The 27298-nt window shown below is 36.2% G+C and overlaps 4 protein-coding genes across 5 annotated transcripts in view; 2 read left to right on the top strand and 2 right to left on the bottom strand.

Annotated features, from left to right (window-relative positions):
- The window catches only part of gnav1 (guanine nucleotide binding protein (G protein) alpha v1), a 37277-nt gene extending 33397 nt beyond the window's left edge, over nucleotides 1-3880 (top strand). Inside the window, exons 8-9 of the mRNA XM_065244558.1 lie at nucleotides 1489-1576; nucleotides 2907-3880. Coding sequence (XP_065100630.1) covers nucleotides 1489-1576; nucleotides 2907-3097 — 279 coding nt within the window. The 3' untranslated portion in view covers nucleotides 3098-3880. The remainder of the gene's footprint in view (nucleotides 1-1488; nucleotides 1577-2906) is intronic.
- Nucleotides 3881-3927: 47 nt separating this feature from the next.
- On the bottom strand, nucleotides 3928-6596 carry npb (neuropeptide B). Its single transcript, XM_065244557.2, has 2 exons — nucleotides 6084-6596; nucleotides 3928-5362 (listed from the first exon to the last, which is right to left on the bottom strand). Exons 1-2 carry the CDS (start codon nucleotides 6351-6353, stop codon nucleotides 5234-5236), a joined length of 399 nt encoding a protein of 132 aa, XP_065100629.1. The 5' UTR covers nucleotides 6354-6596; the 3' UTR covers nucleotides 3928-5233.
- Nucleotides 6597-7071: 475 nt separating this feature from the next.
- On the bottom strand, nucleotides 7072-13161 carry sgsh (N-sulfoglucosamine sulfohydrolase (sulfamidase)). Its single transcript, XM_065244554.2, has 7 exons — nucleotides 12924-13161; nucleotides 10992-11152; nucleotides 10821-10926; nucleotides 10389-10705; nucleotides 9464-9545; nucleotides 8284-8487; nucleotides 7072-7755 (listed from the first exon to the last, which is right to left on the bottom strand). The coding sequence occupies exons 1-7, from the start codon at nucleotides 13009-13011 to the stop codon at nucleotides 7196-7198; spliced, it is 1518 nt and encodes a 505-aa protein (XP_065100626.1). The 5' UTR covers nucleotides 13012-13161; the 3' UTR covers nucleotides 7072-7195.
- A 49-nt stretch (nucleotides 13162-13210) lies between these two features.
- On the top strand, nucleotides 13211-26371 carry slc26a11 (solute carrier family 26 member 11). 2 transcript variants are annotated; one of them, XM_065244552.2, is made up of 16 exons: nucleotides 13211-13344; nucleotides 14058-14546; nucleotides 14619-14811; nucleotides 15879-15964; nucleotides 16668-16747; nucleotides 16832-16971; nucleotides 18896-19074; nucleotides 20275-20347; nucleotides 20428-20478; nucleotides 20561-20621; nucleotides 20865-20920; nucleotides 21001-21141; nucleotides 21252-21379; nucleotides 21539-21638; nucleotides 21727-21860; nucleotides 24149-26371. In XM_065244552.2, exons 2-16 carry the CDS (start codon nucleotides 14346-14348, stop codon nucleotides 24254-24256), a joined length of 1731 nt encoding a protein of 576 aa, XP_065100624.1. In that variant the 5' UTR covers nucleotides 13211-13344; nucleotides 14058-14345; the 3' UTR covers nucleotides 24257-26371. The 2 variants fall into 2 exon arrangements, with proteins under 2 accessions (XP_065100624.1, XP_065100625.1); XM_065244553.2 differs by having other exon boundaries at nucleotides 13217-13257.
- Nucleotides 26372-27298: the final 927 nt, after the last annotated feature.

Below are 27298 nucleotides of genomic sequence, written 5' to 3'. Positions count from 1 at the left end.
CCCCTGGCGTTTGGATGTGCCGGGATTTCACCATAATTCATTCAAATTCATTCATTGAGAAAATGCGCATTTGCACGGTTAATCGTTACACCCCTATGAGCACGCGAAAGTTTTACGTGAGCGAGCGAAAGTTTCACGTGAGCATATGAAACTAAGGGGCTCGGTAGTTTTTTAATAAAAAACTGCTTCTAAAATAACTTTTCGTCCTTGCTGACATAATCCAGCCCATTTGTTTTTCTTCTTGTCATATTGACGGTTTCAGCAGTAATAACATAAACGGCTTTCGTGGAACAAACTTAACTTTCAGTAAACAATCCGCAAAGAAACAATAACAACAGAGTCCTTTTAGAGTCGTTTATTTCTGATCATCAAAATAAGTAGATTACCTTAGTTCAAATCGTAGCTGAAGCGTATTAAAAACGACACTAAGCTAGCGTTACTGTGTAAAATGTGTACTACTGTATATAATGTAAACAACTACATAGCGGTGATCCATGATTGCCGAAACCCCTCGTCTTTAGGAAACCAAAACCAAAATTTGTTATTTTTGACAAGGTATTTGTTCCAGAGTTCAGTTTAGCCTCTTGCCAGACCATTAAACAAACAAAGACCGGAAGTTAATGCTCAGACGTGTAACCGCAACAACGTATGTGCGGGAACCATTTTTAACAATTTATTCACTTTCTAACTGGATAACATCAAATCCCTCCACATTTTATTACACAATTTGCTTTTTATTAGTGATACAAGGAGTTGCCAATACAACGTCTATTGACGTCATTTGTTCGGTCAGTACGATTGACTCAGCGTCTTCTTCCAAGTTCTGTACCTTATTATAAACTGACAATTAAGATTCTCAAATAACATTTGCGATAAAGCAATAACAATTTTTTTGTTTCCTTCATCTAAACTTGATTCCGGTTGTGTACAACTTTGGTAACCTCACATCTGAAGTCAATATCTTCCCATGTAATTACAGCCCACGCAAACAAACAATCACTAGCCGCAAACTTTTCAATTTATAATTGCCTGCGTTGTCCGGTAATTAAACAAGCGGGCGTATCTTTGGTCTTTGAGGGTGACGGTCGTCTGCTTGTTGTCCGTCTATTTATCCCACACCTCCGAAAACTCTTTTCTGTGTAATGAACCAAGGTAACTGCCCTTGCGTTTTACAGTCACGTTAATCAGTGGCGGTCATTACCGGACTTCAATCATTAATAAATGTTGGAATTTCTTAGCCTTATTTAAACACAAAGCTAATCATTTCTGTTTATAGTTGGCATACGTATAAACTTCAACTTGGATCTTTTTCTCCAACAATAGTCGTCAATATTTCTGTTTATGCAAGAGTAGTCCAAAATAAACGATTTTATATACCACATTTATTTCTGTTGATCACTACTAGAACTAAATCATTAACTGAATGATCGATTGATCTGCCGTTTTCTGCCTCAACGCACATTGATGTGTAGATGTCTTGTTTGACAGATCTTATTCATGAACAAGATTGATCTTTTCCAAGAGAAGATTCTCCACTCCGGGCGACATTTACGACATTTCCTGCCCCAGTTCAAAGGTAAGACGTTACCCTTCTTTAAATTACACATTTGTTTTACTAGCAGACACTTGGGTTGTGTTTTTCTTACTTTCTTTTTAAATCTTCCATTAAGACCGTATCCTCCACCGCCCTGTCGATTTGGGTTTGTATTTTGGCTGCCTAATCAGCCGGAATGGATCCTGTAGTTTTCACCTCAGGGAGAAAAGGTCAAGACAGACGAGGCTTGAAATTTCTCACATTAGAGTGTCTTCAAAATCCTCCCCCGACCTTATAGGACGGGTAATCCCCTATGGATAGGAGAATACAATAAACCTGATGACATCTCATTCATATGTAGGATCATGCAAATATCAATTTAGCTTGGAAGGGTTCGAGATTAATCCGGTTTATTAGATATGGCGAATTTTGTCAGATAATTTTAATTTTTGTTCTTTGTGATAGAAAAAATAAGTAAATGAGGTTTTCCTCATTTATACTTTTTATGAAGTTTATGCCCACGGGTCATGGAATTTCTGGAATATCATGGAATTTTAACAGGTCTTTTCCAGACTTTGAAAGTCAGGGAATTTTATATATTTTATTTTTTGACCAAGTCATGGAATATCAGGGGTTTTTGTTTTTTTTGCTTAAAATTTTTGTTTTTCATTTTTCAAAATTGAATCTGCTTGTTAACTTATGATGTAAGCTGACTACGATTTAAACAGCTGTTTATTGGCACCGTTTATTCATTTCACGCATTTAAGCTACATTTTTATAAACTTGGTGTACACAACATTATCCAGGCTCACAGCATCTCGGACATAGGTCATGGAAATTCAGCTTTTTTAGTCAGGGAAAAGTCCGGAATTGACATTTGACTTAAAAGTGGGAACCCTGTATATGCAACGCATTATAAAAAGTGACTCCTCTAATATGCCCTTTATTAGTCTCTCATCCAATCAGATTAAAGGACCAGAACTAATAAAATGTATATAATACATATAAACTGCATACACCTGTATAGGGATGCATAACGATTAATCGTGAATAATCTATAGCAGAATAAAAGTTTTTGTATATTTGTATAGTACATTTGTAAATTTATGTATAATTTATATTATATATAAATATATATTTTTATTAAAATGATACATGCATGTGTGCTATTTACATAATTATTTTACACAGTTTACACACATTTATGATGTAAACAAAAACTTTTATTCTGCTATAGATAAATCGCGATTAATCGTTATGCATCCCTACACCTGTATAAAATGTATTTAACTATAGACATCTCTTCGTAAATCATTCATTTAAAATGTAAAAAACACAAAAAAGTTTTCTAACCTCTCTCTTCCGTTTATAGGAGCAGACTGTGACGTGGATGCTGCCGCCCGCTTCATCGCCGCCATGTTTATATCCCTCAACGCCACGCCTAACAAGCTCATCTACCATCACTTCACCACGGCGACCGACACCTCTAACGTACAGGTCGTCTTCCAGGTCGTCATGGATACCATCATCAAGGAAAACCTGGAAGCCGTGTCACTGCTTTGAGTACCACCGACATTAAGATTTATGGACTGTGTGGTCATTTGAATGAACGATATTTATTATATGCAATGCTCTAAACTGAATCTGCATTTATCAGAACGGAGCACTTACGCACATTTTATTTTGTAGTTTGCATAAAGCTATGACCGAATTCTTTTGGGGGTGGTTCATCGTGACTTACCAATCACAAACTTTCTTATAATGTTAAGTCATTAACCCTCCCGAACTGCACATTACACTTTGGGGAGTGTGTGTAATGCTGGTTTATATGCAACATTTGAAAGCCGTGTACACCTGCTTGATTTTCTTCAGGACCTGCTCGCTCAGCCATGCATCCCATAATTCTTCACTTGATAAATAGCATCCCCCTTTTCCTGTGTATTTTACCATGGTTAATCATCACTTAAGAAAGTACATTTACCCTTCTTCAAGTCTTCAGTTGGTTTATTATGATTTCTTATGTTGTTAATCATACCTGGACCTCGTAATGTTTGTGGATTTGATGTTTGTGTGATTTTGTGTCTTGCTCTTTTGTAGCTGTTTAGTAGCATTTGTGCTGGTTTGATCCTGAATGTCTTTGTAATGCCAAGTGAGACAATTTATATATACAGCACATTCTGTATGAAGAAGATATATTCGATTTTTGTTGCCAAAACTTATTTACGTCCCATTTATTACTTATATTTGTTATTTAAAGTCTACTTTTGTGTAAACTGAAGTCAGTTCACTTTACACTTTTTAATGCAAACCACTGTGAATAGAAGTTATTAAAACTTTTTTTAAATACTTGTTCTTCTCATATTCTTGAACACAACACAAACGCACACAAGATGAACAGTATATCTGTCAAGTTTAATAAAATAAAGAAAACATCTTTTAAAGTTTATGCTTATAACAGTAAACCCTTTTATGAATATTTAATATATCTGGAAGTAGGTACAGAGATGGGTGGGCATATAACAAAAATTATCCTTTTTACTTTTTTAATAGCAGCGAACTTCATGTAGTGTGAACCAGGAGTGCTTAGTGGTGCCAATGGAGATCTTTTTTTTTCTGCAGAATCTAGATCAAACCCTGAATTGAACACACCTGAACGAAAAAATCAGTCAAAATGCGTTCACACTGAATGTGGTGTGACTTCGAATTGATTCCACTTTATTTACTCTTTTCTTAAGTAACAGAATTGATCGGTGACTATTAAAATCGAACTTTTGTACAAAAACCATATTTTTAAAGTAAATAATACATGCATACGTCATATAGGCTACTGTATTGAATTTACGTCAGTGGAAAGGGCTGTTAACATTATAACGATAACCATGTTAGCGTCCACACAACCGAACGATAACTTTATGCTGCTAATTCGCTCGCGAGGCGCATAGCCTACTCCCGCAAATCATTTACCTTCAATGGCATTAACTAATTTTGTATATGTCCTTTAATAAAAAATAAAAACGCTTGAAATTGTTCACGTCATTAAATGTAACTGTACATATGTTGTTCTTGTTGCATTTACACAGAGGCTAAGTTAACCAGCAGATGTCCTCAACACGCTGCGTTTGCGTAACTCTAAACAGTGAACTTAGTAGTTTGCGAAATTTAATATCTTACCTTTTGGCAGTCAATGTAGTAGAATAAAAGCATTACGTAGTCAATTTTACGGCAACTGCATCAGCGCTGGATACATGAGGTAATTTTATGTAAAGGACCTCAGCAACGCTTTTCCACAGTGTCAACGGTCGTTTCAAACGCGCGTGCACTTGACGGTCAAATAGATCTGATTGGCATTGTCATTGGTTTATCGTTCATCACATTCGTATCAATTCTAAACGATATTTAAAATTTATCGTTATAATGTGAACGGCCCTTAAGATTCTAGACGTACACTAATTTGTTTTAAATAATTTTATATAACGTTATTTCTGTTAAAATAATTCACAGAAAATGATAGTCAGGTGTATTACCACAGGGTTAGGTTATAAATTTAGCAGAAAAGCAGATCTTTAGGAGCAACATTAAACACGTCTGGTGTAAATCAAGTAAACATTCAATGTCAACAGTGCGCCTCACTGCTTTGGCTGTTAAAACTCCAGTAATGGAAGAGATTTTGGGTTGGGGAGGGACGGGCGCGCGCTCTCTTCACGAGGTGAAGCAGTCCAGCGAGTCCAGAGAGAGCAACACGTCTGCTTTACACCGAAATGTGCTCGAACCGTCCCGAACCAACTCGCAGCTCTGCAGGTTCGGAGAAATGTCCTTTACGCAAATAGCCTGTTGGGAAAATACATTACAGTTTATATTCATGTTAACATATTGTGAATATCCAAACTGAACATTACACTTTCGTATTTGGTTCTTTTTTATTTTTGAGAAACGTTTTCGCAATGTTTCCTAAAAAAATATATTAATTAAATATTATAATATTAATTAAATATAAAATGTATGATAAAAGAAAAAATTATCACTATGTAAAATTAAAATAAAAATCCTAACTGTTCCTGACTTATCTGTTATGGACTATAAACGACATTTTGAACAGAAAAGTGCTTTGTGTGGGTTATTTGCGGAACCATATACAGTCCTTTGGTCAACCTTTAATTTTTAAGAGTGCGCCATTTTTAATTGTTTCCTAAAAATTATTAATCAGTACAAAAAAGTTTATTGCATAGGAACTGTTTCCCCCTTAATATTTAAATAAAAAAGATGCGCAATGAAATAAACAAACGTTTTAACGTCATGCGTAATGCACCATGCTGCATTCAAATAGTAAAACTTACATTTTCACAAATAAATGTACACTTAAAATAATAAAAAATGGTGCCAAATAGCACTAAAAGTGATACACTGGCTCGTGATCATATTATAAAGTGTAGGTCAGTTACAGATTAAGCGTAAGTGTATATTTCTTGGGCACTTATAAAGACATTAATATGCTAAGCATATATTATTAAAGTTATTTTTACAGTACACCACCCCAAAAACCTGCATTTACCATGTTTTTAAGGACTGAAGTTTGTCTGCTGCTTGAGTCGGGCATCACGCTGTTGGAGACGCCGGTGGTCTCGCCGCTGTCCATCGTTGGATCGGTCTCAGATCTGCGCACATACGGCGATCTCCGTATCCCCGACAGCAAACCAGAAGCTCTCCCGACAGAATAATAGCTCGGACCGGTAGACTGCTTGTACCAGGCGTCTGTTGGTTGACAGCAGATGAGTACGGAAACAGCCACGAACACCAGCACTGATCTGACGGACCTCTCCATTACGCACAACACTATGCGCACTTGACCCAAAAGTGTGTGTGTTGTGATCTACGTCGTCTCGTAGCTTTTTGACTGAGTGGTCTCCACCTCTGGAGTTTATATAGACCCCAGCAGTCGTGATCTCGTTCGTCATTACACCACAAGATGATTCATATTTCCGGCCAATAGGATCGATCTGCGCTCCTTTGCGCGTTTGGAGACGGTCGGGGACCCTTTAACGTCAAGCAGATGTGATGGGTGACGAGTTAATATCGTTTCTCTGTCACAGGGGCTGTCTATATTGATCAAGGGCTGTCTATATCTTTTTGGCGTCACACCACAAATAAAAAAAGAGAAAATCCCGTGCGTAAAGACGCACAGATGCGCTCGTCAGAGAATAACGGTATCTAAAGCCTAAAGGAGCTGAGGTTTTTACTTAGGTGAAAACGTTATTAATCAATAAAAATACTTTTACTAGTTGAAATTAAACTAATATACATTTGAGGTAAAGCATGACAAAACAAGCAAAATAACACTAATTTGGTCATGGATGTTCCTGTCTCTGCAAAGTATCCGGACATAAATTCAGTCTCATTAATGAATCATTTAAATTGACTTATTTGTAATTATGTGTTTGGACAAACAGGAAACTTTATTGCCAAAATCACTTAATAATTTAAAACACCTGAGGAGAGTAACAACATGAGCAAAGATGTTTAAAATGGGTTTAAAAAAAAAATCAAATAATTTTGTTTTTAACCATTTATTAACATGTTGAATGATTTGGAGTATTAAAAACAGCCCCTATAAAATAATATTTAACCATATATACATCTACATAAAAGTCTTATGAGTTTAGATTCTCATAGCTCATTGTACAGCGATCTGCACTGCGGTTCTAGTTTCGTCTCCAGAACCGCATCTGGCTCGCACACCCACGGATCCTCCGTGAGCCACTGCCACTTTAGCATCTGTGCCCTCAGGCTCTCCAGAACCTGGGCATAAGCCGGATCACCTGCTAAATTTTTCCTTTCCGTGGGATCCGAGCTGATGTCAAAGAGTTCCCACCTGTCTCTGTAGTAGTATTCATTTAGTGTCTTAAACCAGCCTGTGGCTTGACCCGTCTGGGTCCGGTTTAACAGATCCTGGAAGGTAGGGGACACGTAGAAGTCCTGGTCTATGGGGAAGGGCATACGGTAATGCATGTTGTGCAGGAGCCTGTAAGGGCCCTGCTGAATGGAGCGCATCGGGTAATACATGGTGACCTCGTGGAGAGACTGACTGGCGTAGACCGTGACCCAGGTGGGCTCCGAGATCAGGGCTGGGAGGAGAGAGCGACCCGTCAGCTCTACAGGACGATTACCAGAAAGGCTGTAGGACGGATACGGGATGGAGAACCAGTCCAGAATGGTAGGTGTGATGTCTGGAAATAAGTATTGGGTTACTTAAAAATGTCAATAATTACTCATCAATATTTAAATTACTCAGTAATTACATTTAATTGGTAAAGACTGTGCGCTTTAGCAGCGCAAAAAGTTGTGGGTTCGATTTCAAGGGAATGCATTCCCTTGCTTATGTCAAATCTGAATTGTTTAATACCTGGTCTATAACAAAAACAAAGGGTAACAAAAAATGCAGAAAATAATTTATCAAAGACTAGCAACCCCACCTAGTGGTTAAAAACAGTTATAGCACAAGTCATGGCATTATATTTATGTTTAGGCACTTTGCAGAGATAGACATGCAGTCCATTCAAGCTAAACATTTTCATTTCTTATCATTATGTGCGTTCCCTAGGATTCAAACTCTTAATCGTTGTGCTGCTAACACAATGCTCAACCTTTTGAGCTACAGGAATACCAAGCGTTGACCATATTACATGAATTACATTTTTTTTGGTGAATAAAAATGTAAACCATAAGTAATAAAACCCTGATTTTGACATTCTTACCCAGGAGACTGACATAGGCCTGGCTGATCTGTCCCCATCGCTCTCTGTGTTCAGGTGAGGAGATCAGCATGGGTTCCCTCACACCTGAGCCGTACAGGTTAGTGCGTCCATTGGGAAACGGAATTCCATTATCGGAGCTATAGATGACCAGAGTGTCGTTTTCGAATCCGGCATCGCGGAGTTCTTGCAGAACCAGACCGATACCTTACAAACCCAAGCCAATACAGGTAAACACCAAAAATGCAGTGCAAAAAATAATTAAAAAAAAAAATCTTAGTATTTTTGTCTTGTTTTTAGTAAAATATCTAAAAATTCTTAAATTAAGAAAAATCTTGACGACCCAAGAAAATAACAAATTTAAGTGATTTTGTGCATAAAACAAGCAAAAAAAATCTACCAATGGGGTAAGCAAAAAATCTTCAACATTTTTCTTAAACACTAAATTCAAGAAAAATTACAAGAAAAATTTGCTTACCTCATTGGCAATTTTTTTTGCTTGTTTTATGCACAAAATCACTTCAATTAGATATTTTTGGTCTAAAAACTAGAATAATTTTCTTGGGTTGTTTTGGTCATCAAGGAAAAGCATCTTAATTTAAGAATTTTTTGATATTTTTACTGAAAACAAGACAAAAAGAACATGTTTTCTTGAAAATATTTTTTTGCAGTGCACTGAATACACTTCAAAAAATTACTTTCTTACTTAGTATTTTTATAAATTAATTCATAAATTAAGATGCTTTTTCTTGATGAGCAAAACGACCCAAGAAAAGAAGTCTAGTTTTTAGACAAAACTATAAAATGTAAGCAAATTTGTGCATAAAACAAGCAAAAAATCTGCCAATGGAATAAGAAACATTTTCTTGAATTAAGTGATTATGAAAAAGTTAACTTATTTAAAAAAAAAAATCTTATTCTATTGGCAGATTTTTTTTGCTTGTTTTATGCACAAATTCGCTTCGTCTAAATCTAGACTTATTTTCTTAGGTCATTTTGCTCATCAAGAAAATACATCTTAATTTAAGAACTTTTAGATATTTTTACTGAAAACAAGACAAAAATACTAAGTAAGAAAGTCATTTTTGCAGTGTACTCATTTGAATAATCATAAATGTATAAACAACCAAGACAGAAAAATGCATGAATGAATTTAAGTGAATATAAAGATGAAATAAGAAACCTTGATCCAGTCTGCTAACTGTAGTGTACTGGGCTACGATGTCCGCCCTGGCAGCAGGTGTGTCAGGAATAAAATATGGTACCTGGAAAACAATTAGCATTTTAAAGCTCACATAACACACGCCATTTCTGCATTTCTGATGTTAATCTGGAGTACCTATAGAGTAGTATTACACCCTTTATATCTCCAAAAAGTCTGTAGTTTAATCAGATTTATATAAGAAAGATTAGCTTTACAGATTCTTTCCGATAACGTACGAAAAGATGAAGAAGGAGGAGTTACTACCGTGGGAGGAGTGAGTGAGTTTAACTTATGATTCACTACATGTTCGTGTCATTTATATAATATGCACGCGCCTATTTCCAACATAAGACAGAAGTCTTACTTACCGCGTGCAACTCATGACCCGGTTGGGATTTTTCAATGAAATCCAGCGCATTTAAAACACACGCAAAACTCTGCTACCCCGGATAATAAACTATATCCATTGTTTCCATAAGGCTGGCTTTCGTCTCCTTACATCCAAAAGCAAACATCTTCTTCTTTCGTGCCATTGTTTAGTTTTGAAATAAAACAAAGCTGTCGCGTGATGTGATGTTTGTAAGTTCTAGAGTCTCCTGCTGATTGACAGGTGGGCGGGGTTTTCCGGGGGAAGTGCCCATATAAATAAGTGATATGTATAGAAACCCCTGAAACGTCAGTTGGACCCGCAATCAAAAAAGCTTTTCGAAACTTGCACGAACCCTCGCGAAGTGCATTCGACACAGAAATACTCCCAACTGCTTTTTTTGACACTTTGCCTACGTTTAGCATGAGGAAACAACTCTATAACTGTAAGTCAGAATGCATGAAATATAATTGAACCACCCCTTTAAAGATTACTGTAATATCTCTACTTTAAAACAAAATAGATGTGAGCGCTCACCTTGACCTGGTCTGGAGAGTAATACTTCGGCTCCCAATCCGTAATTCTCCCCATTCCGCTCTCCCCGTTCCCAAACTTTTCACAGAACGCTCCATACTGTGGCTGGGAATGTCCACAGCGGTGTGGGTCATGGAAAGCCACATAAAGGAAGAACGGACTTTCCTCCTGCTTCCTTTGGCTCTGGAAGAACTTACGAACGAGAAGTTTGATCTTGGTGATATTCCGACCAACCTGCAGCACGGAATTGGTCTCCTCCGTGTAGGCAAAGTCAAATGGGTATACGGTACCCGGTCCAACATGTTTCTTCCCGATTATACCTTTCCAAAAAAAGGAAAAATACATTTAGAATTGTTTATCAGAATGAACATAATACTTTGTATTTTATGCTTATATCTTTTTTGCTAAATAAATATAAATCGCTCTTCATCGTACCCGTGCGGATGTTGGCTTCTTTCAGGAGGAGAGGAAGACTGCGCACTCCGTCAAATGAGTTAAAGTGATGGACTCCCTGATGAAGCCCATACATCCCATTTTGGTGCTGTGGATCAATGAAAGATTAAAACATGTTTGTCCTCTCCAAGACAGCTTTATTCGGCCGTTTACCTGTGGTAGGCCGGTCAGGATGGTGGATCGACTCGGTGAGCAGCTGCTGACGGATGTGAAGGCATTCTTGAAGATTAAACTGCGCTGAGACAGAGCTCGGAGATGAGGAGTCTGGACCACAGTGTTGTTGTATACATCAGTCTCGAACCCGCCATCATCAGCTGTGACACAACAAGATTCAGTAAACACTATGTGTCCCATTCATTCATATTAGTTAATGCATTAGTTAAGATAAGCTAAAAATGAACAGTACATGTATACAGCATATAACATATATACCAATACAATTATTTATGTTAGTTCATTTTGCATTAACCCTTTTACTGTCACGGTCCCACAAGTGGGACGTTTGGCATTGCATTTTGAAACAAAAATTTCTTAGTCTTAACCTAGCCTGGTCTAACCAGACTCTCGTACATTCATTTCATTTGTACAGAGAGTCTGGCCACGCTACATTGCAAAGCGTTACTTCCGTTAAGGAGGGTCCATTGTTGAAGTTTAAAACTATTGGATCTGCCCAGAGACACTCAGGATCTGCCAAAGCCAATCGCTAACGTGTGGTCGTGACGTATATCATGCACCGAAACCGGACGGAAACAACAAGTCAGAATAATCAGACAAACAAAACTTAGCAAACCTGGTTCTTGTTCCGGCTTTAACTTCTGTATATTCGGCAGTTTTGCAACAACGGACCGAATAGCTTTTCTCACGTCTTTCTCCGCTGCCATTACTGAACTACAACTCAAACTGACGCACGACCTCAACGTCATCGTTCTTAGCCACCCCCATCTGTTCGCTGATTGGTCCTGCAGATTTTTGCAGGAGAAAACGAAACTCTACACAGCAATCCCAGACGTACTGCTGAAGCGAAATGAAAATTAAGCGGAAGCACGTAGGAGGGCGGAGCCAGGCTAGTCTTAACCAGCACTAATCTTGACAAACTACATATCGCATAGTTCAACGATTTGCGCGAGTAGATTACAAACAAGTCAATGCAAAGACGCGTTCAGAAGCATCCTCATGTGGGGCGATGCGATTTACGTGATATTGGCGGCGCGTTTGCAGCGAAAACACGCGCTATTCCCCTCAAACGCGTCTTCACACAAATTCGCATGAAACGAAGTTAAATCCTGCGAGTAATCTAGAGCAAGTAATGGTATGTACACACCAAATGCGGGGCATCGCGTTACTCGCTCTAGATTACTTGCGGGATTTAACTCTGTGTCATGCAAATTTGAATACTTTCAACTTGGGCAAAGATGCATTTGAGGCGAATAGCACGTGTTTTCGCAGCAAACGCGCCACCCATAACGCGTCTTTCACATCGCCCCACGCAAGGACGCGTCTGATTGTGTCTTTGCATTAACTTTTTATGTAATCTACTCGCGCAAAGCGTTGAACTCGCATCTGGTGTGAACTCACAGTAACGCGATGCCCCGCGTTTGGTGTGTACGCAGCATAAGAATGTAGTTTTCATATTTCAAAACATTTTTCATTAATAATGATGCAGTGACAGTAATTTATTAATTTGTGAGTATGCAGCAAACCGTTGACACCTAGTGGCCTTTGTTGGTAAAACCACTAAAAGTGTGATAAAACCTCATAGTTTGTGATTTTAACTTAAAATTTGAATCTGAACTAGTTAAGACTTATGGCTTTATTTATTTATTTTTTGTAGCACTTTGGTAGTAAAACTTTTTAATGTTTATGAGTTTTAAATATAAAGTATATACTGTATTGCATTTTTTAATAATGTGTTTGTAAATGCTCAAATTAAAATTACTAACTGATATCCATAATTCATTCACCTCTTTATATGTATCGATTTAAACAATATAGAGCATTTTAAAGGAGCTAAACAGAACATTCTAATACAGGAAATCATACATTTGTAATATTATATTAATATGTCTGTTTTTTTTCAATACATACCAATGATCAAAAGCACATTTCTTTTGCTTTCTGCTACACCACAACAAACCAAGACAGACAACAGAACCCACGCAAATAAACTAAACATTTTGTCGTCGTTTGCTTCTAAAAACGTTTATGTACGCAAACGTAACTAACACACTACGCAAAACTTTACATATTTTTATATAATGTTGGTTTTGTATAAACTTTGCACAAAGCAAAATAAACTTCCGCCATGTGATTCGAGCACATGACCGGGATCAGCTGACACGACGCGCCAGCCAATCGCATCGCTGCATTGCGGGTGACGTCTTAAATGGGCGTCGCTGGTTGTGTGTTTACGGCGATACACGTCAGTGGTTCAGATTTTATCAAATGTTTCATATGTGTATATTGTAAACATGAGATTGTGTGAACGGGATATTTCAGGTCTAATAAGGTTTGAGCTTTAACTTCATTTATATTTTTGGCGCCTAACACCATTGAATACTTTCGTTTGCAAACCGGGTACAGTTTCTAAACCATAAACCAAATATTTATTATCATTATTATTATATTTTTATCTTAATTTCGATAAGTACCCGCGTTTTTGTTTTACTATTTGATCAAATAGCCTATGTTTAAGTATGCTATTTTTCATGTTCAATTTTATGCTGTGTGTGTACAATATCACATCATGGGATCCTTTAAAAGTGTCATATGATTCATTTCAAAACGCCTGATCAGCTTTATAGCTTTTTTATTATCACTCTTTATATGCAAAATAATTTTACCAATTTTTAGAAATATAATACACTATTATGCATTTGCATTTCATTTATTATGTATCAATTTAAAAAATAAGGAATTTAGGAATTAAAACATTCATATGCATTGCATGTCATGATAATCATTTCGAAATGCAAACAACCATCTTAAAGATCATCTCCTTTAAGCCCAATTTAATTTCTTGTTTTTTGTGTGTGAGTTTGGAAGGGGTTAAATTGTTTTCATGAGACTCAATGCTAGACTTGTTTTAAAACAAACACCAGTCATCAGTGTGCAAATCTTGTGATCATGTGTTTTATAGCTTACAGTCAAGATGTTTATAGCTTTGTGATATAATCCTGTAGTTTGTTGTTATATTAATCATAAGGTATTGTCTATTCACAGTTATGGAGAAGGAAGATTTTTGGATCACCTCATGGCCTAGAAAAACTTTTCAGAACATGAGATCATTAACTGCTCCACCCTTTCTATGATCTGTCTTTCTTTCACTCTCTCTCGTCTACCTGCGTCATCTTGCTCGTCCACACCCTTTAATGCACCTTTTTAGCATCCCGGATGAAACAATAACCCTTGATCAACATCACACGTATCCTGGCTTAAACCGGTGTTAACCATGTACAACGGAATATTTTTGGAATATTTCAGGACCTAATTCCTTAAAAACAGGGTTATATGATGGAGGCTCTGACAGGTGGCAGCACCCCTGCCCTTTGCTCCTATGGCACGCTGCTCACCTGTTTCCCCATACTCACCTGGCTGCCCAGGTACAAGCTCACCTGGCTGAAGATGGACCTGATCGCAGGGCTTACCGTGGGGCTTACCGTGGTCCCCCAAGGCCTGGCTTATGCAGCGGTGGCTGGTTTACCTGTGCAGGTAATAACATGTTCAGCAAAGATTAAAAATCCACAAAACATTATCTTGACATACTTCTTGTCTTCTCTACAGTACGGTTTGTATTCTGCTTTCATGGGCGGATTCATCTATTGTATTTTTGGCACGTCGAAAGACATCACACTGGGCCCAACGGCCATCATGTCCCTGCTGTGTTCGTCATATATCGGTGGAGACCCTGTTTTCGCCGTTGTGCTCACCCTCTTGTGCGGGGTTATTCAAACGGGAATGGCCCTGCTGAGATTGGGTAAGATCAGCCTTGGTCGTCTGTCAAAAATTACGTTGATATTTCATCTAGATCAGTGGTCTCCAAAGCACATATAAGTAGTCTCAATTGTAATATTTATTTATTGCATATTTGTATATTAGCTTGGCTTGTTTTATGTATGTTAACATTTAAAAAAATCCTAAAACATATCAACAAATAAAATAAAATAAAATCAACAAGTAAAACACAAAAGTTTTGAGTAGACTATATCAAAAATTAGCCCTCCTTCCTCAAAAAAAAGGTGGAGACCCCTGATCTAGATGATTTCCCAATGTGATATGTAGTTGTACGCATATAAATTTGTTTAGTCTTTAAAATCAGTTTATTCTGGGTACACCGTGATGCTGTTTATGTAAAAACTGAGTACAAATCTTTGATACATAAAAGTTGTTTACGTAAAACATTAATTTATATTATTTATATACTTGCTATTCTACTATTTTAAGAATCAATTTTGATGTAAAAAAGCATCTTTCTGTAAATCAGTACTGCTCTGAAAACAGGAAGTTGAGGTGTTTTGTCACATAGCTATCATGCTGTATTACTTCCTGTTGTTCTTCCTGTATGGGGAAGAAATCTGTGAAGCCGCACACCAAATAGCAGCAATTTTTTGATGTCACAACTGAGGTTATGCAACTGGGTGATGCTTATCTCGTGTTCATTTACAAAAGCTTTTTTAAAATCTCTTAAAAAAGGTACTAGAGCTTACAAGAGATTAAATAGAATTATAATTTTTGTTAACGCTTTATTTTACAGTGTATTAGGTACACAAGTTATATGTACTTATTATAGTAATAATGTTTAATTATGCATAATTACATGCAACTAACCCTAAACCAAACTTTGATTTAACCCTATAGTAAGTAAGTACATGTTATTTTATATTACTCAGTATTTAATTATATAATTACACTGTAACTCACTGTAAAATAAAGTGTGACCTAATTTTTATTTAAAAAATTAACCCTGCAATTCCCCTATGAACCACTAGGGTTTGCGACCCTGATCTAGACAGTTTTTTGATTCATATTGTTTCTTTTATAAAGGGTTTCTTTTGGACTTCATCTCTTATCCGGTCATAAAAGGATTCACGTGTGCTGCCGCGGTCACCATTGGCTTTGGTCAGGTTAAGGTAAGAGTTTCATGCAAGGTTTCCGAAACGTCCTTAAAGGTATACCGAGAGATTTTCTTTTTCTGGGTGGATCATCAAGACTATTGGTCATCCCAGTTGTCAATCATTCTGAATGATATGTTTACGTAAGGCCGTCGTATGTGCTCATCCGTAGGATCGCTTTCTGCGCATGCGCACTTTCAGGTGTATATGTGTGGTGGGCTACGGTTTCAGCAATTCATTAAAGCTCGCGTTCTCATTGTGTTTTTAAAAAATGTCCGAGGTTCGCAAGAGAAAAAGTGTTTACGAATTGTATGACAAGAAGAGAAAGAAACAAGACCATAGTGTTTTTGGGAGAATATTTCCCACAGGTTGGGCTTCCCACTGATGCCTCAATTGCAAAGTTTCTACTCGACAGGTAAAGTTTGGCATGCTGTTTGAAGAAATCCATTTTAAATCACTGCTAGTAAAAGTTGATGTAAGCTATAATTAGCGATGCTAGCCATGCCACAAGTCACGAACCGCGCAGACACGGTAAACATCTCAATGTTACAGCAATAGAAATAGGCTCGTGCACACGTTTAATCGGCAGAGTGTTGGGCATGTGCATTTTTTTAAAAAAGTGGAGGGGTGGTTCTTTTCAAAAATTCAGGAAAATCTTCCGCTATACCTTTAATATTCTCTCACATGTATTACATTTGACTCCATGTCATGTTTCTTGCAGAACATCCTTGGTCTGAAGGACATCCCGCAGAGTTTCTTTCCGCAGATGTATTACACATTTCAGAGGATCCCAGAGGCCAGGTGAGCTTACGTGTGCTTTATTTGTTTAACTAGCAAATAGTTTATCGTGGATGTATCCAAATATGGTCTTTATTCATTCCTTAGGATAGGGGATGTAGTTTTGGGTCTGTGCTGTCTGCTGTTTCTGATCATGTTGACGGTGATGAAGAATTCTCTAAGTTCTGAACAAGAAACCTCTCGCGTTGTCCGAGCAGCCAGAGGAATAGTGTGGAGTTTAGCCACCGGTGAGAGCTTAACAATCTCATCTGAATACACACGACAGAGATCTTATCTTTGAAGATTTGTGTATCTATCAAGGCTGTAACGGTACATTTGTATCTCTGGATAGTGAACTCATGCCACAATGCGTCATGGTATTTTGGTTTTAGTTTTTACTGGTAAATTTAGACATTTGACATTATTAGGACACACAGTGTTTACATTTTTTGGTGAGTTATATCTTATAAATACAGTATAAATGTAAGTTTTTGATAACTCTATATTGTGAATAGGCCTGTGCGTTATTGAAAAAAAAGGAAATATAAGATATTATGCTGAATGATTTGAAATGTGATACGCTATTTATCATTATCAGGATTCAGGACCAACAGTGTTTACATTTTTTGGTGTATTATATCTTATACATTTTCGAAATGCGATACCCAATTTTTTTCTAAAATCGATTTAAAGGGGACATATCATGAAAATCTGATTTTTTCATATTTAAGTGCTATAATTGGGTCCACAGTGCTTCCATCAACCTAGAAAATGTGAAAAAGATCAACACAGTAATTAAATAATACCGCCCCTTAATCTGCACTATCCAACCACAGCACTGCCATTTAGTGCAGAGATCAGCTCATTTGCATTTGAAAGGACACACCCAAAAACGACACATTTTTGCTCACACCTACAAAGTGGCAATTTTAACATGTTATAATAAATTATTTATATGGTATTTTGAGCTAAAACTTTGGGGACACCAAAGATTTATTTGACATTTTACAAAAAGTCTTGTGAAAAGTTCCCGTTTAGGTTGTTTTAAAATATAACTCTTTCCCGGCCATTGACGAGTTATCTCGTCAATTAAGAGATAACATTTGCATGATAAAAAAACGTGTTCCTGATGAGTCTTTAGGGTAATCTGTAATACCGCGATTATCCACTAGATGGCCAAATTTATAAAAAAACTGAAGCAAAACATTATAAATTTTATACTGCGTTTATATTTGATAATCGTTTTGAATCTGATCTCTGAACAAAATTCTTTCACAAATATACAATTAATTCAGCTTTTTGCTTAAAAAAATATTTTTGAAGAAAAACACCCATATTTAAGAGTTTATAAGTTGACAAAAAAAATAGAGAGAGGATGAAACGTTTTTTCCAGGTTTTTTTGTTTATTGTTTGTTTGAAAGCAGAGGGTCTGTTCTTTCATTTGATATATTTGTATGTTTATATATTTTTATATAAAGTTTTTTTTTTACTTTTGTGAAAATCCCAAAAAATGCTGGCGGGCAACTTTTCAAAAAAAGGCTGGCGGGGAATTAGTTAAAAATGTATGTAACCAACATATGTTTCAGATTTCTGTGAAAATGAAGGAATTATAACTTCTGAAAATGAACAGCCATGTTTACAGTTGCATAAAACAAATTAAAAAAATAAATATTACCGCTATCATGCACAGTTGTACCCGCACGCATGTCACAACTACTATAGTACATTGTAGTATACTATACTACTATAATATATTATCCACAATGACCTAAAACTTGTAGTATTAAAATTAAATCGCTCATTTATTATAAACCATTGCTTTATGCATATCACAAAATGCACATTTCCCGGTATATTGGGCAGCCCATGAATCATATTACCGATACCAACGTCGCCAAAGTTTTATGTTGCGATATTTCAATATAACAATGTATTATTACACCCCTATAATCTACAGCAGTGGTCACCAATCCTGGTCCTGGAGGGCCGGTGTCTCTGCAGAGTTTAGCTCTAACCTTAATCAAACACACCTGAAACAGCTAATTAAGGTGTTTCAGGTGTGTTTGATTAGGGTTGGAGCTAAACTCTGCGAGACACCGGCCATCCAGGACCAGGATTGGTGACCACTGATCTACAGTATCATAGACCAACAGATGTTTATTTTCTCCATAGTTCGTAACGCTCTGGTGGTCATAGCAGCGACGGCTGTCGCATACTCCGTGGAGGTCACCGGAAGCCATTTCTTCAGCCTCACCGGAAAAACAGCCACAGGCCTTCCTCCGTTCGAAGCGCTGCCCCTCTCCGATACGTTAGCCAATGGTACGGTTATTACTTTCAGTGAAATTGCTAAGGTGAGTACTAATATAATACTTTATACAATGGTCTGTTTAAATACTCGATTCTGATTGGCTGGAAGGTGTGCATTAAAACCGTTTAACGCACAGGTAGTTCCAGTCAGTTTGATTAAAGTTAGAAATTAATCCACTACTATAAACATTGGTAACCATAGTAACACAGTTACACTTGCAGAGAGAGCGAGAGAGAGATTTCCAACTGTTTGATTTTTGTTTTCATTTAATTTAATCCATTTCAATAAATGTAATATGTCCTTATATAGTAATCGTGGTTAGAGACGTCGGTTTTATTTCACACTTTACATAATTCATTTAAATAAATGATTAGTTCAAATAAAGATTGCCTTGTCACTGTCAGTGTTGGCTGTCATTCATAAATTATTTAATGAGTTTAAATAAATATGATAATTCATTTAAATAAATGCAATACAATGGCACTACTTTATTTAAAGCGGACGAAGTGCGAGCCTTAACTTAAGAAGATGACCGTCATTTTTTACCTGTCGGTTAAAATTACACTGTAAACATTAATTACAGCTTTAACTTGGCAAATAACCAAGGTATAAGCGGGATAATCCACGGCTAGCCATGCATTAAAGGGTTTTAATGCACTTCGCAGAGGCAACCACCCTCCGCTGCGCGTCGGGTGGTTCTTCGCCTCTACGTCGTGCATTAAAACCCTTTAATGCATGGCTGGCCGTGGATTATCCCTTACGTAAAGTACAAAAGACAAAATGTAGTATAGAATCATGTAAAATAGTATACGACTGTAAGCATGGTATACTTATTATTATACCACGGGCCTGTTGAATGCTTTATTCTGATTGGCTGAGAAATGTTCCATAGGTGTTAATACATTTTTGTAAACCGCACACCTGACCTTTTAAATGTCTTTAAAATAGGCACCAGAGCAATGTTTGTGGTAACCGTAGTATAAGCGGAATAATTGACTCATTACCACATTAGGTGTGCATTATTTTCCAATAATTCAACGGCCTGTCGTTAATTATTCTGTACGTATTATAGAATAGTTTAGAAAATGTAAATGTGTAGTATATTATCGACAGACGTACTTTATGATAGTCTACAGTATATCATGAATTTAGCAAACAAAGTGTGCCTGTGTACGTGTGATTCTGAATTTTATTGAATTGTCCATCCCTGTAACCATTTCTGACCAATCGGATGTATTTTCAGGATTTGGGAGGCGGACTGGCTGTCATTCCGTTAATGGGCGTCCTTGAAAGCATTGCTATTGCCAAAGCATTCGGTGAGATTATAATACGCCGCTTGCATACTTTTTTAAAGATCCTATTTAAATTTACACCATTTGGATACTTTTCTGTACAGGAAGCAAGAATAACTACAGAATTAATGCCAACCAAGAGCTCTTTGCCATCGGTAAGAGAGTTTAAACTGATGTATTAAGTATTATCCATTCATTACATAACAGAAATCGGTCATACATCAAATGTTTCTACAGGTCTCACAAACATCATGGGCTCATTTGTGTCGGCTTATCCCGTCACCGGCAGTTTCGGGAGGTAGGCGAGTCTCTTCCACACATTTCAGTGATGCTTTCTTGCACTCCAGATTAACTTTTAATTCTTTAGTTTAACTTAATATACAGATCAAAGTAAGTATATGTTCAACCAATATTGTGAGTTTGGAGGCGGGGCTATTAATCTTTCTATGAACAAACAAGGTGTAAAGATTTAAAAAAGTTGAGGTCATGCCTTTTATATGTTTGCGCTCATGCAATATATTTGTTTTATTTTGTTTTGCAGAACTGCAGTAAATTCCCAAAGCGGCGTATGCACACCTGCAGGCGGTGTAGTCACAAGTATGCATACTCACGCATGCACTTTGTGATGTTCTTGTGACATTTAAAGTGCATACTATTTTTTTTCTCTTGCTCTGCAGGTGTCATCGTGCTGTTGTCGTTGGCGTTTCTTATGCCGCTGTTCTATTACATTCCCAAAGCTTCACTCGCTGCGGTTATAATATGTGCCGTGAGCCCTATGATGGACTACAGAGTCCCCGTTCAGCTCTGGAGAGTCAAGAGTTGGTGCTTCTAATCAAATATATGGCGCTTATTTGTTCTTTCGCTAAATATTGTGACTCATTTTCTCGTCCTCTCTCTCTTTCTGTTTTTCTGTCTCGCTCTATCACAGAACTGGACCTGCTGCCCTTCCTGGTGACGTTTTTGATGAGTTTCTGGGAGGTGCAGTATGGGATTGTGGGAGGTGTCGTCGTGTCCGTTTTTATGTTGCTGTACACCATGGCTAGACCGAAAGTAAAGGTAACCTACGGCATTCCCTTAAGACAAATTATAATGTTAGTCAAGGTTTCATTCATGCTGATGCCCATCGTGGCAGATGAATAAAAATGTATTTTTAAAGTATATCTATCCCATGAACTATTCCTAATGTAAAATCAATGAGAAACATTTTGTATTGAGGTGTCGGATCACAGCGTTGTGATCCTGGAGTTGGACAGCGGGTTGAATTTTCCCATGACGGAGCATCTGAGCAGGCTTGTCTACACGCATGCACTTCAGGGTGAGACGCATACAAATTCAATGAATGTTATCCCAGACCTGATGTCCTTAAATGACTGCTCATGTTGTCTCATATTTGATTGTTTCAGCATCTCCTGCGCGGTGTCTGGTTCTAGACTGTTCTCATGTCAGCTGTATAGACTACACTGTTGTTCATGAACTTGCAGAATTACTCCAGCAATTTGAACTCAAAGGCCTTTCGCTGGCCTTTGCCGGACTAAAGGTAGTTAACAAAGTATCTACACATCTATTAAAATATCTTAACTCTTTTCCCGCCAGAGTTTTTAATAGTTGTCAGCCATCTCAAGCATTTTTGATTTTCACAAAAGTTTAATGCCTTTAAGAAAATGTTCTTCTTTGAATATATATATATAAATATACCAAAATATCACATGAAAAAACAGACCATCTGCTTTAAAAAAAAAAAGTTTCATCAGATCTTCATTTGTTCTCTTTTGATCACCTCTCAAATATGGGTAGGTTTCTTAGAAAATAATAATTGTATTTTTGTAAATGATTTTTGTTAGAGATCACATTCATAAAACATACACAAAGAATTTACTCTTTTTGAATTAGTGGATGCTTTTGTGCTTTATAAGTTGGGTAAGGGCACCACCTAGTGGATAATACCGAAAATATGGATTGCCATAAAAACCCAGGGAAGCGTTGTCTCTTAACTGACGAGATAACTCAATGGCGGGGAAAGAGTTAATGCTTTATGTAATATTCCTTAAAAGTGCCTTAAAATGCACGGAGATGTTTAATGTTTAATTTCCACAGAAACAGGAGGTTAGGGTGGGACATATTAAGTGGCCAATAGCATTTATGTCACTATACTCAAGTGCAGAATGATGTCATAAAAATCTTTAAAGGGCACATAATATGCTCATTTTTACAAGATGCAATATAAGTCTCAGGTGTGCCTATGTGTCTGTGAAGTTTCAGCTCAAAATACCCTACAGATCATTTCAGAAAAGTGCTGTTTTCAATGTGTGTACCTTTAAATGCAAATGAGCTACTGCTTTAGGTTAAAAATAGATCTGATTCTTGTAAATACAGTCTGGGAAAATAGTACCTTTAGCTGTATTAGCGTTACAATGTGTAACAAACACATAAAAAAAAGCTTTTGGGTTAAATTAACCATTCAGTCAGTAGTTGTGGGCGGGGTTTTTGTTAGTATGACATCACAATAACAAAAGAATCAAAATGGCATGTCTAGTAAGACTGCTTTGGTTTAATGGGGATTAAAAAAAGAGAAGTGGGTGGATTTTTTTCATTGTAGGGTGGTTGTGTTCACACACTGCAAAAAAAACACATCTGGGTGATTCTCTCGAAATCCAGATTTAGAAGGTGTCCAGCATCAGAATTTGTAAAAAGCGCTTGAAGCCAATTTTTTTGCACATATAAGATCTGAACGTACTTTAACCATTGTTGTTAGAGGATTTAACATTTTTTTTAATATAGAATTATTAACATTTTTAGATTATCATTATCAAAAATGATCATTACCGCAACATGATATTACATTAAATATATGCATTTACAAACTCATGTTTCGGTAATGAGAAAACTAAAAATTTCAACTTTTATCTGGAGAGAAAAAATAAGAACTGCTTACCTGGTAGCCATCTTAAGTGTCACGCTCAATTATGTCCCTTCGAACAATGTTTTTGTTGTTGAAAATGTTAGTTTCTTGAGGGCTTAAACAACGATTAAAAATTGTTGCGGAGGATGAGAAAATTGGTCTTGGACACATTTAAATTCCTTATTATTGTCTCTACATTTACCAATGATCACCAAATACCACATGTTTCTTTACTGTAAATGTTTATAGTATAACATGCACTGAAGCTTTTTATTTTTTAGATTTTTTAATTATAAATATTTCCATGTCAAAGAACCCAAATCCATTCATGGACACGTTGCGGTAATGAAAATGTTCCCCTTAAATGTGGAAAAAACAACAAAATTGTTTTTTTTGTCATTTGAAATCATGTGCGAAATAGTACATGAAGAGATGTTTGTAACTGTATGCTTCTTATTTTGATACTCCTACTTTGCATTAATTTTTTTATCAAAATGTTTCATGACACCTCATAAGTCTAATTTTGTGAGAATCACCCATTTATGTCCAAACACCTTATAAAAGTGGATTTTGCATAATATGGGCCCTTTAATACATATTGAGAGACTTTTGAATGCTTTTATTTTCTAAATACAAATTATTAAAGCACACTTGTTTGTAAATATTCTTAAAGCAAACATTTTCATAAGACAAAAAACTTTTTATGAAAACTTTGAGATAATAAATTTGAGATAATGGATTAATAAGTAGTACCCATAATATTTTACGATGAGGTCATATGTTTGTATATTTTGTGTATTGAGAAGTCGTGATTATTGTATAATTCTTTCATGATTTCCAATTGTCTGAAATTGTCAGTGTCAACAATGTTGACAGTATTTAACAATCTCTCTCTCTCTGTGTCTCTCTCTCTCTCTCTCTCTCAGCCTTCAGTTTTAAAGGTGCTCTTGATGGCCGATCTTCCTGCTTTTAGATACACAGACAGTGTAGACGAGGCACTACAACTTTTGACTGGACGGTCACATTGCGACTAACAATTCTAACACTTACTGTCAGCCAATCAACACTTGAACCCTCAAACTCTCTGCTCAGTGATTGGCTGATGGAATTACTGCGCACATCTTTGACCATTCACCACTCAGGAAGAGAGACATTAATACTAATGTAATGTTGGTTACGTCGTCATCGTGTAAATATAAGTATATTTTTGCACTTCTAAGAGAGCTTTGGAAATCATGAGAGCTATTTCTTATATTGATAGTTTATGTATTTTTTCATTGCTTTTTTTGTCTTTTAAAAAAATCCTGAATTATATTTTTATACACATTCTTAACACAAGAACAAATAATCAAAACTTTAACAACACATGAAAAAACTGTAGTATACTTTAATATTTACTATAGTAAACCGTAGTAAATGTTAGTAGTCTGCTGTAGTATATTATTGCTACACTTTGTTAACGTATACTATAGTATTTTGTACTATTAACTACTGTATAGTGAATGGATAAACTGTAGTAGATACTGTAGTATACTTTAATATTAACTATGATACAGTAGTGTATCTAGTAATTCAGTATACTACGTTTTTTTTTTTAATCTAGGATAACAAACACTATGGCTGTGTCCGAAATAGCCCCCATCATCCACTTTTCCCTACATTAGTTCACTAATATTGTCCACTTGACTGAGTGAATGAAAACATTTGAATGATTTCGGACACTAAGCGCCCCATCTTGTGAATAGGTAGTGGCTAGTCGTACACTCATTATTGCGGTGAAATATGGTATTGACTATAATTTCAGACACCACTACAAGTATAGGGAGCTATATCAGACACAGCCTATAAATCAGGTTATACAATTTGGATGGATTATGGAGAGAGGGACCACCTAAAGCGTTCTGCACTATACAAACTGTACTGTAATGTCTATCAAGTTCCCAGCATTAATTGTTTAATGTTTTGTCCATTGCACATGCAGAATAAGTTTACATTTTAATTTCTTGATGAAACTGAATTTGTACCAGGAAGCTGATTTATGATTTTGATTTTGATGAAGTGACCAAGATCAAATAGACTTTATACAGTATATTAACATTTGTGCCTCATTGTCTAGATGTGGGTGTATCTGAAATGTCTTGTTTTATATAACAGTTATAGGCTATTATGTTTCAATGCTTTCGATTTGATTTACATTTATGCATTTGTGAGACTCTTTTTACTCCAAAGTGACTTGCAGTGGGTTACTTTCAAGGTATACATTATATTATTTTATACAACGGGGGCTGTTGAATGCTTTATTCTGATTGGTTGAGAAATGTTTCAATTATTTTTATGTAAAATGCACACCTGTCAAATGTTTTAAAATAATCACCAGAGCAATTTATGTTGTACCGTGGTATAATTATTTAAAAATAATGCATCGCATTACCACATTGGGTGTGCATTTTTTTCGAATAATTCAACGGCCTGTCGTCAAATATTTCTTAAATATGTGTTCTCTGGGATTGAACCCACAACCTTTTGCACTGCTTAATGCAATGATCTACCTTAAAAAAATCTCAGTTATAAAAAAAAAACATTATCTCCTTCAAAATAAATGGTGTAATAAAGTAATTTAAGAAAAAATTGCTGATTTTTTTTTTTAAACAGCAGGTGGCGTATTGATGATTTTGTACGTGCATATAAGTGCTACCAAATAATTTTTGTTATTTTCATTATTTGTTGATTGTTTTGTTTGCTAAAAATAAATAAATGTCACACTATAAAATGTTTTGTTTTCGAACCTGTGGTTGGGTAAAAAATGGACGAAACGAACAATTGGTTTAAAAGTCCATATTTGATCATAGCATATAGGACTGGTTTCCAGGACAGGGATTGGCTTAAGCCAGGACTAGACCTTAGTTTAATTAGGAAATATAACTAGTTTTGTACAAACATGCCTTACTAAAAACATTACTTGTGTGCATTTTGAGGCAAAACAAAGGGCACTCATGTATTTAAAGATATGTCAGAGCAAGTTGTTTTCAGTTTGGACAACTCTTACATTTTTATTTTAGTCTAGGACTAGTCTAATTCCTATCTGGGAAACCGCCCCATTAGGTACTGGAGCTTGGATAATCTTGATTTTACACAGATTTCATCTACTTAAAGGGATAGTTTACCCCCCAAAAAAAGAAAATTCTGTCATCATTTACTAACTTTCGTGTTGTTACAAATCTGTATAAATAAAATAAATAAATTCTGATGAACACAATTGAAGATATTGTGAGTAATGTTTGTAAACAAACAGTTTGAGCCCCATTCACTTCCATAGTATTCTAAGTGAATGGGGCTCAAACAGTTTTGTTACAAACATTCCTCAAATTGTCTTCATAAAAAACACACAAAAAAAACCATACAGGTTTGTAACACATGATGTAGTAAATAATGACAATTTTTTCCAAACTATCCCTTTAAATAAAACTGGTATTAGTAGTTGCATCCAAAACACCTAAATGCTGATATGAGCAATTTTTCCTTTTTCTCAAATTTTTTTGCAAATGCTGGAAAACGGAACTGTGATGTGTGCTAAAATCGTACAATTGTACACTCCAAAAAACAATAATTATATGCTTGGTTGTTGTTACCTAACTACAGGTTAAAAGAACCCAGCATTATTGTCTATATTTTACCTAACCATGGGTTAAAAACAAGTGTATGCACAAACCAAATTGGACCAATAGCATTCTGCACTTAACTCCTTATCTTATCATTATCACAACTTTAATACGTTTCGTTGTATGGTGTGGCTGTATGTTTGCTCTCTGCCATCAAACACACCCTTGTAAAGTTAATATACCCAACAGGTTTTCTAATTTCTTACACTGGACATTTTTTCTTATTAGAGCAAACACTTCTGTCTTATATTACAAATTTATAACTGGTGTCTGTGGCTATCCTCATCCATTCACATTAAACATCTTTAATGTCAATTCCCATTACAGGAATTCCAATGCTTTTTTGTTTTAATGGAAACTATAATGGTCACTACTGGTAATGTGTTGGGTTCTATTGGTGGGTCGTTTTTTCATGCT

This window comes from Paramisgurnus dabryanus, chromosome 24 (genome assembly GCF_030506205.2).
Source record: "Paramisgurnus dabryanus chromosome 24, PD_genome_1.1, whole genome shotgun sequence".
In the NCBI taxonomy this organism is placed as follows: Eukaryota; Metazoa; Chordata; class Actinopteri; order Cypriniformes; family Cobitidae; genus Paramisgurnus; species Paramisgurnus dabryanus.
This window is presented reverse-complemented; position numbering and strand designations above follow the sequence as displayed.

Excerpts from the sequence above, each read along its gene's own strand:
- npb (XM_065244557.2), bottom strand. The coding sequence starts at position 6,353 with ATGGAGAGGTCCGTCAGATCAGTGCTGGTGTTCGTGGCTGTTTCCGTA. Across the intron at positions 5,363-6,083 it reads CTTCAGTCCTTAAAAACATG|GCTATTTGCGTAAAGGACAT; the intron begins GTAAATGCAGGT and ends TTTTCCCAACAG.
- slc26a11 (XM_065244552.2), top strand. The coding sequence starts at position 14,346 with ATGATGGAGGCTCTGACAGGTGGCAGCACCCCTGCCCTTTGCTCCTAT. Across the intron at positions 20,622-20,864 it reads GTCACCGGCAGTTTCGGGAG|AACTGCAGTAAATTCCCAAA; the intron begins GTAGGCGAGTCT and ends TTTGTTTTGCAG. Across the intron at positions 20,921-21,000 it reads TGCAGGCGGTGTAGTCACAA|GTGTCATCGTGCTGTTGTCG; the intron begins GTATGCATACTC and ends CTTGCTCTGCAG.
- sgsh (XM_065244554.2), bottom strand. The coding sequence starts at position 13,011 with ATGTTTAGTTTATTTGCGTGGGTTCTGTTGTCTGTCTTGGTTTGTTGT. Across the intron at positions 11,153-12,923 it reads AAATGTGCTTTTGATCATTG|CTGATGATGGCGGGTTCGAG; the intron begins GTATGTATTGAA and ends GTTGTGTCACAG. Across the intron at positions 7,756-8,283 it reads GGCCTATGTCAGTCTCCTGG|ACATCACACCTACCATTCTG; the intron begins GTAAGAATGTCA and ends ACTTATTTCCAG.